General features: G+C 46.1%; 1 protein-coding gene across 1 annotated transcript in view; it reads left to right on the forward strand.

Moving 5' to 3' along the window:
- The window catches only part of SUCO (SUN domain containing ossification factor), a 40,016-nt gene extending 32,798 nt beyond the window's left edge, over nucleotides 1–7,218 (forward strand). The window contains exons 19-24 of the mRNA XM_066555860.1: nucleotides 705–792; nucleotides 2,011–2,115; nucleotides 3,014–3,168; nucleotides 3,510–3,601; nucleotides 4,707–4,762; nucleotides 5,316–7,218. Of these exons, the coding sequence (XP_066411957.1) occupies nucleotides 705–792; nucleotides 2,011–2,115; nucleotides 3,014–3,168; nucleotides 3,510–3,601; nucleotides 4,707–4,762; nucleotides 5,316–5,762 (943 nt within the window). The 3' untranslated portion in view covers nucleotides 5,763–7,218. The remainder of the gene's footprint in view (nucleotides 1–704; nucleotides 793–2,010; nucleotides 2,116–3,013; nucleotides 3,169–3,509; nucleotides 3,602–4,706; nucleotides 4,763–5,315) is intronic.
- The last annotated feature ends 7,449 nt before the right edge of the window (nucleotides 7,219–14,667 follow it).

The raw sequence follows: 14,667 nt of genomic DNA on the forward strand, positions 1-14,667 counted from the left end.
ACCCGAGCCTAGGTGGCTGTTGGAGTTACCCTGTGTGAATCAGGGCTTCTTCCCTCTTTGTGTTTCAGATAAAATCCTGTTTGTTTTATTTTGAGGACTATTGCTGTGGATTTTTTAAAAGAATATAGTGTTGTCAGGATGTAGGCACTAATCCTGTCCATAATTCTGTCTACAAAATGGCACATCCTTCTGTTACTGTTGAACTGAATGGCACACACCTACCATGCCTTTTTTATTAAATTGTTTCCACTTAAACTACCCTGTTTTCTGTAGTAACTCTGGTTGAGTAAGTGGCTGTGGAGAGGGACCCAAGAGTTTCCTGTGAAGGATGTCTCTGTGCATTAGTGTTTATCTGTGGTGTTCTTTAGCTACAGGAGAGTGGGGAGATACACCCATTTCAGAATTGGTTCCAAGGAAGGGGCTCACAGTTATAATTATTGTGCAGAGTGAATTCAGTAAATTGGCACTGAGCTTGAAGGTGTTGAAATAGATTGGACCATAACCTTGGGGGAAGAAAAACAAAACAAAAGGGACATCTGTTTTATTTGTGAAACTTAAAAGCAGGTACCACTTGATGTTTAAATAAAGCTCTTTGGGCAAAGAGAAGGTTTTTACTGGCATAATCATGTTTTAGACTTAAAGACAAGTCTAAGCCGAGGAGTTTTGTGCACTAATATTTCAGCCTTAAACACCTTTTGTTTTAGGTACCGAAAACAAATGGAAGAAATGCAGAAGGCTTTCAATAAAACAATAATAAAACTTCAGAACACCTCAAGAATAGCAGAAGAGCAGGTATGATTTGTTTGGAGTATTGAGGTGTTTTCCTAGTTAGAAAGGCTTGCTTTTAATGAAGAGTTACACAGAGGTACAGAAATCTACTTTCAACTGAGCTGTATATCTGCCTTTTAAGAGCATCCATTCCATGCTTCCCTGTTTTTCTCCATTATAAAATTTTTAGACATGTTCTCAGTTGTTTCAGAATAAAGCCATTTTCAGCTCTGTTTTCTGATTTTGTACTTAAACACAAGATCAGTTGTCAGCTGGTAATGGCTACAACTCTTCAATGTCTTTGTCAATGAAAAAGTTACCCAGGTCAGTTCCAACCCTTGTTTCTTGGTTGTAACTGCACTCGAAACAATTTTTTTAACTTGGTTCATTTTTCATATCTGATTTAAAGTATCGATAGACAATTTCCCTGCTGCTGAAGAGACTGAGGCTGTGGAAAAGCAGAGTGGTACAGTAATGGCTTAGGCCAAATCTGCATTTAAAAATGTTGTGCATGTAACAAAAACTTCATTCTTTAAAATGTGAATTTTCCCTGCTCTGCCATCTTGGCTTTCCTGAGCAGCTGTGAAATAGAGCAGTAACTGCTGTGCTAAACATTCACTAAAGTATCTGTGCACATGGCACAGCAGACTTGATCCCAGACTGTCTGAAAGCTTCTGAAGTGCAGCCCCAGGCCTGGAGTTTATTCATCCACGTACAGTGAAGAAAATGACAGCTTTCATGTGTTGCCTTTTCTGGGTTGGGTTTGGGGTTTTTTTGGAAGAGTATCAGTGCTGGTCAGTGTGAGGTTAGTCTCCCTGGTGTTCTGCTCACCTTCCTTAATTTCTCATAGGATTGAGCCATGTTAGGGCTCTTGCAGGCAGCAGCTGTTAGCTGGGAAGGAGCCATTCCTGGCTGGTGTGGGCTCCTGTCCTGTGCATCAGCCTTGGGCTGGAGCTGTGTGTGTGTTCTGTGGCCTCCTGACAGTGACTGTGTGGAGCTGCCTGCTCCCTGTGCCCGTGGTGAGGACAGCACAAGTGTCTCTAATGAGAGGCACTTGGCATGATGTTAGGAAGTGTTGACAAACAAAGATGTTATGTGAGCACTGTGTTGGAAACAATGCTGGGTAGGCTGTGCTGAGTGCCTTGCTGTGTCAGACAGACAGAACACTAATTCTATGGCCATGAGGGCAGGTGACAGTGGAACTGGCCACTGACAGCATGCCCATGACTCTGTTCTCCACAGGACCAGCGTCAGACAGAGGCAATCCAGCTGCTGCAAGCACAGCTCACCAACATGACCCAGCTGGCTTCCAATCTGTCAGCCACCGTGGCAGAGCTGAAACGTGAGGTAATCACAGTCCAGAGGAAATGGATGCATCAACACATCTCTATTTGCAGAGACCAGAGTCTTCAAATGGAGTTTTAAATTGTCTGCTGGGTTGCTTTCAGCCTACTCTATCTGAAACTTCTAGCTGCAAATTAGAGTAACATGAGCTGTCTTGGTCACAGCAAAATTGGTCCTAGTGCAGCCCACCCTAGCCCCCATGACTGTAGTCTGAGCAAAGGCACCCTTCTCCTTTCCCTACTGGCTATTGTCATCTTTAGAGATTAGGGAAATCTTGGCAACAATATTAGGAACATTTTCTCTCCAATGTTTATGTTCTGCCCGCCTGACATTTCAAGCAGTACCATAAACATGATCTTTTATATTTTGTGGGTATTGCCAAAGACCTCCCTTGAGCTAACACACTTGGTGAGGCTCCTCCTTTGATGCCTGGCTGGCTGAGCTCCTGTTTGAGTGCTGTGGTCAATGAAACCACATTGAATCAAGTGATGATAATGGTATTTTCTGAAGTACTGCAGTGTCAGTTTAGGTTTGCCATAGTGTTGCATCCATGTCAGCTGTGAACCAGAGAAGTTACTTTCTGAGCCTGGTTTCTTATGGGAAGTGTATTGCTTTCAGGGAGGTTGGGATGCTCTTAGCAAGGGGTGGCAGCTTCTGTAGTTGTGCTGATATTGGAGGCAGGGGGATCTTTTCCTGTTATCAGCCTTCACTCCTAAATGCTGCACAGCCAATAGACTGCATCAAACCTCTGAAAAATTACTGAAACATGAACAGGTGTTTAGTGAAATTAAAGTGAGTTGAGAACATAGCTTTTGTCTTTTAGAGCTTTTTTAGAGCTTAGAACATAAGAATGGCAATGTCATGGGATTGTGTCTTCAGCAGTTGTGTCCAATCCCTGCAGGTTTCTGACCGCCAGACCTACCTGGTGATTTCTCTGGTTCTCTGCCTCATCCTGGGCTTGGTGCTTTTTGTGCAGCGCTGCAGGAGCCCTTCTCAGTTCTGTGGAGATTACCTCTCAAAAATTCCCAAAAGCAATCACTACCCTAGCCCCAAAAGGTAATGTATTTATATCTGAAACTTAATTGTTCTTGCAGCTTTCATTAATGTTTCCTAAGTCTGCTGGTACTGGCACATCTGCTTTAATTCTGAGTTTTCTTTCTGCACACTCAGAATTGATAGCAAGGGGCTCTCAATCATAACACTCTCCTAGGAGCATTTTTGGGGCTCCTGTACTTGAAAAACATGTCTTGATAACTTGTAGCAAACACAGGACTGTGTCTGATAGCCAGGCTTTTTTGGGCACCTCAGCAGACAGTTCTGTCTTTCTGCCAGGAATGACTTTTCATGAGAAATGTACTGAGAAAAATGTGTTAAAAAAGCTTTCTGGAATTTCCTAGGTGTTTCTCCTCCTATGATGATATGAATTTGAAAAGAAGAACTTCCCTTCCACTGGTCAGATCCCAGTCTTTTCAGCTAGCTGGTAAAGAAGGTATTATTCATATCATACATCTGGTCTGTGCTGTTGCTCTTAGTGCTGCACAATGTGTGTGTGTCCATGTATGTGTTCTGTAACAGAAGGTGGTTTGTGAACAAGTTACCAGATACTCACAGAACTGTGCTGAATTATGCTAAAACCTTACATGCAGTTTTTGCTACAGATCTCTTCTGCTCTGCAGATGGTTTTTTAGGGTTAGGAGCAATCAGTGCAGGCACTCAGGTCTGCAAAGCTGTGAAGCTTGCAGAAAACAGCTTTTTTTTTTTTTTCTCTTGGAAATGCCAGACGTGGGAAGTCTTAGTGTCCTACTTTCCTGAAGTCCTGATAGCCTATGTTTGAAACTTGGCAGGTATTTAGGATTCAAATTTAGCAACTTCAGTAAGAAAACTTAGACCATTTATCTTGGCTTGGGTATGAGGAATGATCTGATCTTTGCAGTATTCATGGTAGATTTGGGACAGCTGACTTTTGATTTCTTAGGCCATGAGTGCCATGCAAAAGCAAGTGTTGCAGATGATAGTAACTAGCAAGTATGCTGCTGACACAGCCCTTTGGGTGCAGCAAACTTGCCTCACAGGTTTGTTCTGTGAATAAAACTCCATTAAAACTCTGGAGTTGGCAGTGTGATGCCATGAACACACACATCTAAGGCCTAGACTGTTTTTTTTCAAAACAAGGCATGTCCCAAATTCTCCCCACTGGTCTCAGGTCAGTGTGAGCATCTGCCTTGTTGGTGTTCTGAGTGTGTCAGGCTGCAGGTGACACATTCTTACACTGGGAGCAGTTTATTTGCCTAGACTGCAGCACTCTGACTGCTCCTTTCCCCCAAAGGATGTTCTTTGCACCTCTCCCATGGCCATAACTGTGAGGAGGCCAGGGCTTTTCAGGTGTGTGTCACTGACAGCTGCCACAACAGCACAGGGGGATTTCTCTGTGCTGACTTTACTTACAGTGCTTGTGTTGTGCCTCCCTCAGCTTAGGGAGAGAGGGAGAAATGTGCCTGCTCAGGGGGATACTTTGTCATGCTGTGTTTAGTTGGGACTGCGTTGCTCTAGAGCTGGCAGAGTCAGCACTGCTGAGTGTCTGTTCTCTCTTGCAGTGGATCCAGAGGATCTCTACATTGTGGAGCCCCTGAAGTTTTCCCCAGAGAAGAAGGTACAGTCTCACCCTGTGGGGAGGGAGCTGCTGGGCTGTGGAATTTGCAGGCACCCCCAACAAGGGAAGAGATGAGAATCCTTGCTCCATGTTTCAGAAGGCTGATTTATTATTTTATGATATGATATTATATTAAAAATGCTATACTACAGAATAGAGAGATGATACAGACAGAAGGCTGGACAAGAATAGAATAGAATGATAACAAAAGCTCGTGACTGCTCACAGCCTTGCCACAGCTGGCTGTCATTGGTCATTAAGTAAAAACAATTCACATGAGACCAATCATAGATGCACCTGTTGGTAAACCATCTCCAGACCACATTCCACAGCCATCAGATATTGTTTACATTTCTTTTCTGAGGCTTCTCAGCAGAAAATCCTAACGAAAGGATTTTCATAAAACATCTCAGTGACACTGGGGCTGAGGTGTTTGTGCTGGCAGGTGGTGCACGTCTCAGCTGCTCTCCCTGCTGGTTCCTAGGCTTGGCTTGCATGCTCTGCTTGCCTCCCAGAAGCTCACCATTAATTTTTTTTTCACTTGTGGTTTCAGAAAAAGCGTTGCAAGTACAAAAGTGAAAAACCAGAGACTATTAAGCCAACAACAGAGCCCCTGCACCCGATAGCCAACGGGGAGATCAAAGGAAGGAAGCCCTTCACGAACCAGAGGGACTTCTCTAACATTGGGGAGGTTTATCACTCTTCCTACAAGGGCCCTCCCTCGGAAGGGAGCTCCGAGACATCGTCGCAGTCGGACGAGTCCTATTTCTGTGGCATCTCAGCCTGCACCAGCCTGTGCAACGGGCAGACCCAAAAGACAAAGACTGAGAAGAGAGCTGTCAAGAGGAGGAGGTCGAAAGTTTCAGACCAAGGGAAGCTCATAAAAACTCTAATACAGACTAAGTCGGGGTCGATGCCAAGCCTGCATGACATAATCAAAGGAAACAAAGATATAACAGTGGGAACGCTCGGAGTCACAACAGTCTCTGGACACATCTAAACCTAGCTGAACTTCTCAAACAGGAGAGTGTTTGTTCGTTTGAGAACAGTCTGTGGTATCCTGGGGGAGGATGGTGGGAGACGAAGAGCTCGACTCATTGGAAAGTATTCAGAAATTTGGTTTCTGCCTTTTTAAATAGATGGGATTGTGTCAATCTTGGCTATAAGCTGCAGCTTTACAAGGCTGATAATTTCCTATGAGAACAGCGTGGGGGGGGGAGGGAGGGCAGGGTTCATTTTATAAAGGTTTTTTTTCACAGTTCCTGGGGCAGAAATTTTTTGAAACCCAGTTTGTTGGGTGGAATAGGGATAAAAGCCTAATCCTCTTCCTTTAGCTTTGTTCCTATTTCTTGCACCTTCCCATATTTATGTGCCTTTTGTCTATTTATAATGCCACTGGAAGAGGGGAGATACAATTGTTTGTCATTTGATTTATTTTGTAATTTCTCTAGCTTTTTTTGAAGATGCAACACTACAGTGCTGTAAAGGGACATGTTGGCCTTCAGCTGGACTCAGTAATGTGGACTGGATACTGTAAAAATACCAAGAGATGGACTTGCCTGACTAGATTCTTGTTTTGCAAACTCTGTTGAGGAAAATCTCTCACCAGGGATGGCAATTGTGTTTACTTGCACCTTCAGTCACAATCGGAGCTTACTCTGATGTGCAGAATCAGTGACGGTGGCTCTTGAGGATTTCCTGCTGGTGGTGGAGGCTGAGGAATGCATTTGTCACCTGAATGGCCTGCTGCAGCTCTCTGGAGGAGGTGGATGAGGAATGCTCACTGCTGTTGTGCTGAAGAATGTGAGGGTGCATTCTCAGAGCCTGCTCTGGGTGTGCTGAGGTTGCCAAAGCCTGGGAGTCTGAGCCTTGGGGCTGGCTCACAGCAGATGTTTCCACAACGTTTGCTTTTGTATTGGCTAACAAATGTGCAGTGTTGGTATGGCTGGTATTTCATACTCAAGTGTTTTTTATTTTGACTGTGACTGTGTACTTGGATACTTTAGGATGTGTGGTTGCTGAGCTGTTGAGTGTGTTCTGAGTGAGTGGAACAAAAGGTTATTCCTTTTGACAGGTGTTACAGGTTCACGTTGTACAAAATAAGTTAATTTATTGAGCACTTTTAGTGGTACCCTTTTTAACAGATCTGATGCCTTTCCTAGGTATTGTATGTAATGTGACTTATTTAAAGCCTCTGTTTTTTTGCTGCTTTCTTGTTAGTTTATGAGTACTTTAAAGTGATGTACTTTCAGAGTTGATCTGCACAATTAGCCAGTCAGAGCACATGAACCAGACGTGTTGAACGTGAATTCAGAAGGATGTCAAACCTGGATGAAGAAAATTCATACCACCAGAGTGCAGCATCCAATGTTGTGGAGCAAGAGTATGTAACTACAGAGCTGTAGTGCCATTAGAAACTGTGAATTTCCAAATAAATCTGAACACTTTGTCTTTCATTTACTGGCATTTTTTCCTTTGAGAATGAAACTTGTGGCTTGCATTCTTAGAGAAGGACTGGTCTTAAAATTTCAGTCCAGGACTAGGACATGGGATCCTTTGGGCTGTAGTAAGGAGTTCGTTCATAAACTTGTCAGCCTAGATGTGTTTTTCTATTTCAATAAAGAAAAGTGTGCGGGAGTGGTTTCTGAGGGCTCAGTGGTGCTTTGTCTGAAAGGTCAGGAATTGTGGCCCTGTGAAACTGCTGGAGAGGTTTCCAGCAGGTCAGCTCACACCTTGCCCTGGGGGATCCCTGCATGTGCTGGCTTTCTGTGAGAAGAACTGCATGAAGCTAAGGCTTGTGAAGGATGGTACAAAAGGCCCTGAAAGGAAAGTTAGAGAGTCATTATCTCAAACCAGAGCTTTCAGCTTGAAGTTTGCCCCGTACTGGTTGCTCTCCCTCTGACTTGGTTCTGTCAAGCCCAGCAGGACTTGGGCAGCCAAATGCCAAGTTCACAGGCTGGCCAGCAGCTGCTTGTCAGAGACCTCCCCAGCACTGAGTTTCCACTGGAGTGTGTGTCTCAGGACTCTGCTTCATCACAGAACTATGATTTAAAAATAAAACTGAGTGTGGAGTTTGCTGAGGGAGGAGAGTGCTGGGTGGTTTGTGGGGGGAAGTGTGGGTTCCTTTTACTTACTCCTTCCTCTTATGTCACTTGTTAGAAGCACATGTACCTTTATTGCCCAGGCAATTCTTCTATTTCCAGAAGAATCACCTGAAGCTGGATGTGACTGAATTCTTAAAACAGCCCCTCTTTGAAAGCAGACACTGGCTATGAACTAAAGGACTCCCAGCTCTATCCTGTGCTGATACATGAGGCTGCATGTTGAAATCCCAATCACGCATTCAGATTTCCAAGTTAACAATTGCAGATGTAAAACCAAATGTGTTCTAATCTGCTCCTGTAATACTGGGCCTGACTTAGGTCTGAGGAGTTGATGCATTTGTGGAAAGACATCAGTGATAAAGCCTGTCCTGTAATGAACACGTGGGAAGTGTGCCATGGGAATAAAGCATCTGAAGGAACCTACAGGGCCAATTATGGTTTTGCAGACTTGAGAGTGTGTTCTGGTAAGAGACTGGAGACTGAACCACAGCTTCCACCTGCTGCTGACACCCTGCTTTTAGTTGTCTGTAACCACTGCTAAAAAAAAAAAAAATTCTCTTACCATCAGGTTATTATTGCCTAATGTTTTCCTTTCATGTGGGCTCTTGAGTAATTTTTTACTTTCAATTTTATTAATGTCATGCAATGTAGCTTTCAAAATTTGGTTCTTTAGAATCAAGTCTCTTAAATTGGTTATAGACTTTCTGTAGGGATAATAGTTTCTAATGAAGAGAGTTTTTACATCTCAAATTTCTGTGTGACAGTCTCATGGTATTGCCAGCACAGGCTGGAGAGCTGTTGGTGTAAAACACCCAGAAGCAAAGTGTGTGCTGGAGTGAGGATGGTGTCCCTCAGTCCTTGGGCAGGTCCTGAGCCCAAGGTCAAAAAAGTCTTTAATGTGAAGATTTCCATGTGAGGGTGGATGGGTGCAAGCACACCTTGTGTAAGTGCATTGCTGTGTTTGCCAAGGTGTTGAGGTTCTATACAGTAACTACCAGTGGAAATCAGGCTTTTGAAAGCTGCACACTCTGCCAGCTGTGTGGTGATGTAAGCAGAAACCTCAGATCTAAGGTGGTGTGTGGCTTCTGCTTTTGCCAAGTGACAGCACGAGGCGGAACAGCTTAGCAGGTTTTGCTTAATGAGGTACAAACATGTTCCACTTCTTTGGAACAGAGAAGTGGAGAGCCCTGCCCACGGAGTGCTGTGGGGTGTCTCATCTCCTGGAAACCCTGAGTGTCCCACTGCAGCTGCTGCTGGGCTTTGTGACAGCTCCACAGGTCAAGGCTTAGTGCTGAAACTCAGCTTGATCTCTTTGCCCTTCTCCAATTTAAGCAGGATGGATTTGGAAGAAGCTTCCAAGGAGCTCCTGCTGCCTCCCTGCTGTCTGACCCTGCCAGGGGCTGGGGCTGGCCCTGCCTGTGCTGCTTTCCATTGAGTCACCAGGAGCTCCCACGCTCAGGGCAGCTCTTGGGAGGCAATGCAGAAACTGAGCTCTGCCCCTTGTGGACCCAGAGATGCAAAGGAAGCGTTTGCCACCTTGGGGCCTGTTTTTCTGCCCTGTTTTTCTGCCCTGTCAGATGTGGTTGGAGCCTGGTCCAGCTGCGGTGCCCTCAGTGAGCTTGCAGCAAACAACAGTCCCTGGCTGCTGTTTCTCTTTTCCCAGAAAAATGACTGAAAGCAGCAGCTACTGAAGCTTTTGTGAGTTGTGATGACACAGTTACAGTTTGTTTGCCTTGAATGGGCTGAGACTGGCTGCTCCCAAGAAGAAATTAAACTGTCAAACACTGACCAGGCCCCCTGGCCAGCAGAGCCAGGGCTGGGGCTGCAGAGGCTGGGGCAGGAGAGCACAGACGCTGCAGAAGGGCTTGGGAATGAGACCCTTGGGAATGTCCTGTTCTCCCTTCAGCTGAGGGGACAGGAACTCAACACCTGCATGTTCTCTTGGTCTTCCTCACAGCTGGCCCCAGCACCTTGTTCTGTTTTATCCTGTGGCACCAAGGAATGACCCTGCTGCTCTGTTCTCAGAATAGAGCCCTTTACCTCACAGCCACTCCACCTCATTTCCCTGCCCTTACCACAGGCACAAAAGAAATGAAAGCAGCAGAGTAATATTTTAGTTACTCTTTTCCTCATTTGCTTTGGCTCCTTGGGTTCTCTCTCACCTCAGAGCCCTCTTCTGCTGAATCCAGGGCTGCTGGCTGCCTGTTGGAATCAGGGTGCAGGAGAGCAGAGAGCACCTTGTTCCATGGAAGAGAGATGTATTAAGCACTGTAATGCCAGGCCAGGGCTGTTAACAGTGGACTTTAAAACCTGTTATTGTGTGTGAATATCTGAATGTCCTTGTCATGGCTTATGTATGCCACAAATGCTCCTAGCAAGGAAAGCAGTCGTGGAGGAAATTTGAGAAACGAAACTGTTAATAAACACGTAATAGAGAAAACAACATGAAGATGTTGGTGCTAGCTGCAAAGGCTGGGTGAGTTCTGGTGCCTTCCACACCCCTCTGAGGCTTCAGCAGGTGGGGACCCACTCCGTTTGGAGGCAGCTCTCACAACCATCCATACCAGTGTTCTCTCAAAAATCCATTTTTTGCTCAAACTCCTTCAGATTTGGCTCACAACGAGTGGCTCCTTGGGAGGCTTTTTATTCTGTGAGATTTAAGAGCTCTCTGCTGCTGGAAATCATCCCTCTCTTCACAGGTTTTCCACACGCTGTCTATCCCTCCCTGCCAATTTGCTCTTGAACAGACAGATTTGAACTTCCTTTCTGTCCAACAGCTCCGGCAACTTCTTCCAGAGCCTCTCTGGAGTTGAACAAAGCCTTGTGGAGCGAGTTCCAGGAGTGTCTGCCCTACAGATCCCCTGTGCCCCATGGATCCCGTCTGCCCTACAGATCCCCTGTGCCCCATGGATCCCGTCTGCCCTACAGATCCCCTGTGCCCCATGGATCCTGTCTGCCCTACAGATCCCCTGTGCCCCATGGATCCCGTCTGCCCTACAGATCCCCTGTGCCCCATGGATCCTGTCTGCCCCACAGATCCCCTGTGCCCCATGGATCCTGTCTGCCCCACAGATCCCCTGTGCCCCATGGATCCTGTCTGCCCCACAGATCCCCTGTGCCCCATGGATCCTGTCTGCCCCACAGATCCCCTGTGCCCCATGGATCCCGTCTGCCCTACAGATCCCCTGTGCCCCATGGATCCTGTCTGCCCCACAGATCCCCTGTGCCCCATGGATCCTGTCTGCCCCATAGGCTCCAGGGGATCTCTAGGGCAGGGTCTATGCCCAGAGCTGTGTGAGCTCTCACAGGAGCCTCTGGGCTTTCCCTGCTGGAAGCTCATGTCCAGCTGAGGAGCCTCTCAACTTCAGACTTGTTTTCTTTCTAGCACGTTGTTTTCTACCCAAAGAGCTTGATCTGCAGTCTCTGTTTCTAGCCTTGTTTTCTTCTGATTCAATTCTCTGTGCTCGTGATGTTGAATCCTTATTGTGTTTTTGAATGCGAATGATTCTCAACTTACTCTGTTGCTCTTGGGTGTAATTCCTGCAGCCCTGTTGGCTTTCAAGGGTTGCTTTTTAACATTTCCACTAGTCATTAGTGTAATAGGAAATATTTGTTAATTGCTTCCAGAGAGACTCTGTCCAAAACATGGTGAGAGCCTCTCCTACACAGAGGTTCACACTTCAGTTTTTGTTTTGAGTTTCAGGGTTGGTTTTCTGTCAAGTATTAGATCTGGATCATTGTTCAAGTCCTGCTTGCTTTGGGCTGTTTCAGGCAGGTCCCTAAGTCCTGCTAGTACAAACTCTTGGCTGCTGGCTGATTCTCTGCCATCAACTTCAGCATAATTGTGTGTCTTGTTAATAAGAGCTCCCACCTCTCCTCTGGGGGTGAGCTGGGGAAGGAGAGTGTTCTTCTGAGAAAATCCTCTTTCACAGTCTGTGTAAAGTTTTTTTTTTTGGTTTGGTAAAGGGGAACAATTCTCTCATGAGTGCTATGGAAGGTGTTTCCATTGGAAAATATTCCTTCCTGACCAAATGACATAACAGGGCTGCTGGAAACAGGGTGTGCAGGCTGGTTCAAGAGGGGGATAGGGTGGTGGAGGCAAATCTGACACCCCTTCTGTCCTTCTCATGCCCTGTTTTCCTGCCCAGCTGTCCTTGTTAGGAGGCCTCAGCCTTATCTAAATTCTGGCTCTAGGCCTTCTAGCAAAATTCCCCTGACTGAAGTGCCTACCTGCAGCAAATTGTCCTGCCATGATTTCAGCAGTCCTGCTCCTATCCTGTCATTTGAGCACGGGAAGCCAGCAGAACACAGAGCCTGCAGGCACCACTGCCTGCTTTTTTTTTGGCCTAGAGGATCTCCAGGGGTCCCTTCCAGCCCCAGGCTCTGTGATCCTGATGTGCTGTCAGACACAGCCCTGCCTGGCACCATCTCCCAGTCAGTGTCTGGCATCTTATGGCGTCTGAAGGGGGTGGCAGGAAAACAGAGACTGACAGCAGGAGAGCAGAGGTAGAGGTCCCTGGAAGCATGTTGGGCACTAAACATTTTAGATGGTAAAATAGCCCCAACCTTTGTTTTGCCTCCACATGGGGTATTAGCAGGCTCTTGATCTGGGCACCCAAAAAAGCAAGTGCAGCTGAAATGGCTTCACTTGGTTTCCTTGTCTCTCCCTCTCAGCCACCCTTTAAAAAAGCATCTTTGTGAAAGTGGGAAGCAGTGGGTGTGGAGTAAGAACACTTGTGGCATTTAAGGGAAGCTGCTACTCTCTCTGCAGTCCCACCTTAACAAGCTGTTGGCATTAACACAGTGTCAGAAGAATGTGGAAGTGGATCCTCCCCAGGCAAAGCCACCGTGTTACCCTCTCTTGTAGTGGCTGTGGGAGGGGATGGGGATCTGTCCTTGTGTGGCTGCTCGGGGACAGGGGCAGAGGGACTGAGCCAGGCCAGGTGTGACCAAGCTTAACCTTGTCAGAGTTGGATTTTTGTTGCTTTTGTGTCTCTTAAACCCTGACGTGTGAGGAAGAGCCAGATGGGGTTATTGAAACCTGAGCTGTGGATTGCTGCTGAAGCAAAGGGCTGGTGAATATCTTCAAAGAGCACTGGGGTGTCTGGTGGTGCAAGACTTTGTAGGCACATCTGATTTATTGGTGTGGTTGCAGGCAAAGCTGAGCCCTTGCTTCAGAGAAACAAGTGTACAAAGGTTCAGATGTGCCCTTTTCAGATCCCAGTTTTGATGTTCAAGATCAAAGCCTGTGTATTGTGATTGCTTCCTTCAACCACGGGAGACTAATCTCTGGTTTGCTCTTGTGTTAAGCATTTCCTTTTTTTAACACTGCCCCATGGAAATACACACTTCAACACCTGTCTGTAAAGTCAAAGAAAAAGTATTCCTAATACTTTTTCTGAATTTATTATTTTATTATATTTTATTTTATTTTATTAATTCTTATTTTCCTAATACTTTCACGTGTGGAAATCTGTGGGGAAATCTCGCTGTCCCCACTTAAAAATCTGCAGTACGTGAGGAATGGAAATTGGAAAATGGAGATATCCCTGTCTCTCCTCATTAGGATATTGTAATGAGCTCTTAACAGTGCAGCATGGTCTGGACTCTGTGTTTTTCCTTGGAAGGCAGGAGGGCAGCCCTGGAGCTGGCTGTGCCAGGCTGTGCCCAAACTGTGCCCAGGCTGTGCCCAGGCTGTGCCTGGGCTGTGCCCTGTGGAGTGGGGAAAGGCAGTGTGAAAAATGCCAATCACTTGTTTTTAAAATTTTTAAAGTTTAATAGTAATAAAATGGTTATAAAAATAGTAATACAATTAGAGTAATAATAATTTGGACAAATTGAATTAGGACAATATGAGACAACAGAAACAAAGAGTTACAGACAGTCTGGGTACCTTTTTCTGGGCAGCACAAGCCCAAAAAAGGACCCACGTTAACAGAGGATTAACCCTTAAAAGCAACAGCCTGTTGCATATTCATACACCTCATCCATGATGCATAAATTCCATTCAAACACAGGATTCTGTCTGGGCAGTGTCAACTTCTTCCTCTGAATCCTAACAGCACCTTCGAGGCAGGAAGAAGTTCATTTCTCCTGATAATGGAGCAATAAATTCTTTTTTTCTGAAAGATTCAGGTGTCCTGTGGCTGCTATCTCACTGCAAGTCCTTTCTTTTAAAAAAAGTATCTTACATAGCATCATTTCCATTTTAACAATTTTTATAACCTAAAATTATATTTAACACACTACTTAAGAGAATTAATACAGCATTACTTTCTAACACAACACATATAATATTCATTTTAATATTTGTGAAAAGCCAATCATAAAATACATGCATTTTTCACAGGCAGGGAGGGATGCTCGGGGAGCAGGAACGGAGCCATCCCTCATCCCTCATCCCTCATCCCTCATCCCTCATCCCTCATCCCACGGGCTCGGTACCACATCCCCTGTCGGGGAGGGCTCTGTCTGTCCCTTGCCGTGCGGGATGCCGCAAGGTTTGTCCATCCTGGGCTCTGTCTGTCCCTTGCCGTGCGGGATGCCGCAAGGTTTGTCCATCCTGGGCTCTGTCTGTCCCTTGCCGTGCGGGATGCCGCAGGGTTTGTCCTTCCTGCAGCTCCCCAGCCCTGCGGGCGGTGCGGAGGCAGCAGATTTTGGGGAGCGGCTGCGGGAGCCCCCGGAGCGGGGCTGTGGGAGGAGGGTGGGTCCTGCGGGGCCGGAAAGGGCTCTGCTGCTGATGCTCGGAGCCTCTCGAAGCCACAGCATCCTTCCTCAGCATCCTTCCCTCGCAGCGCACGG

Source organism: Molothrus aeneus, chromosome 9 (assembly GCF_037042795.1).
Source record: "Molothrus aeneus isolate 106 chromosome 9, BPBGC_Maene_1.0, whole genome shotgun sequence".
Classification (NCBI taxonomy): Eukaryota; Metazoa; Chordata; class Aves; order Passeriformes; family Icteridae; genus Molothrus; species Molothrus aeneus.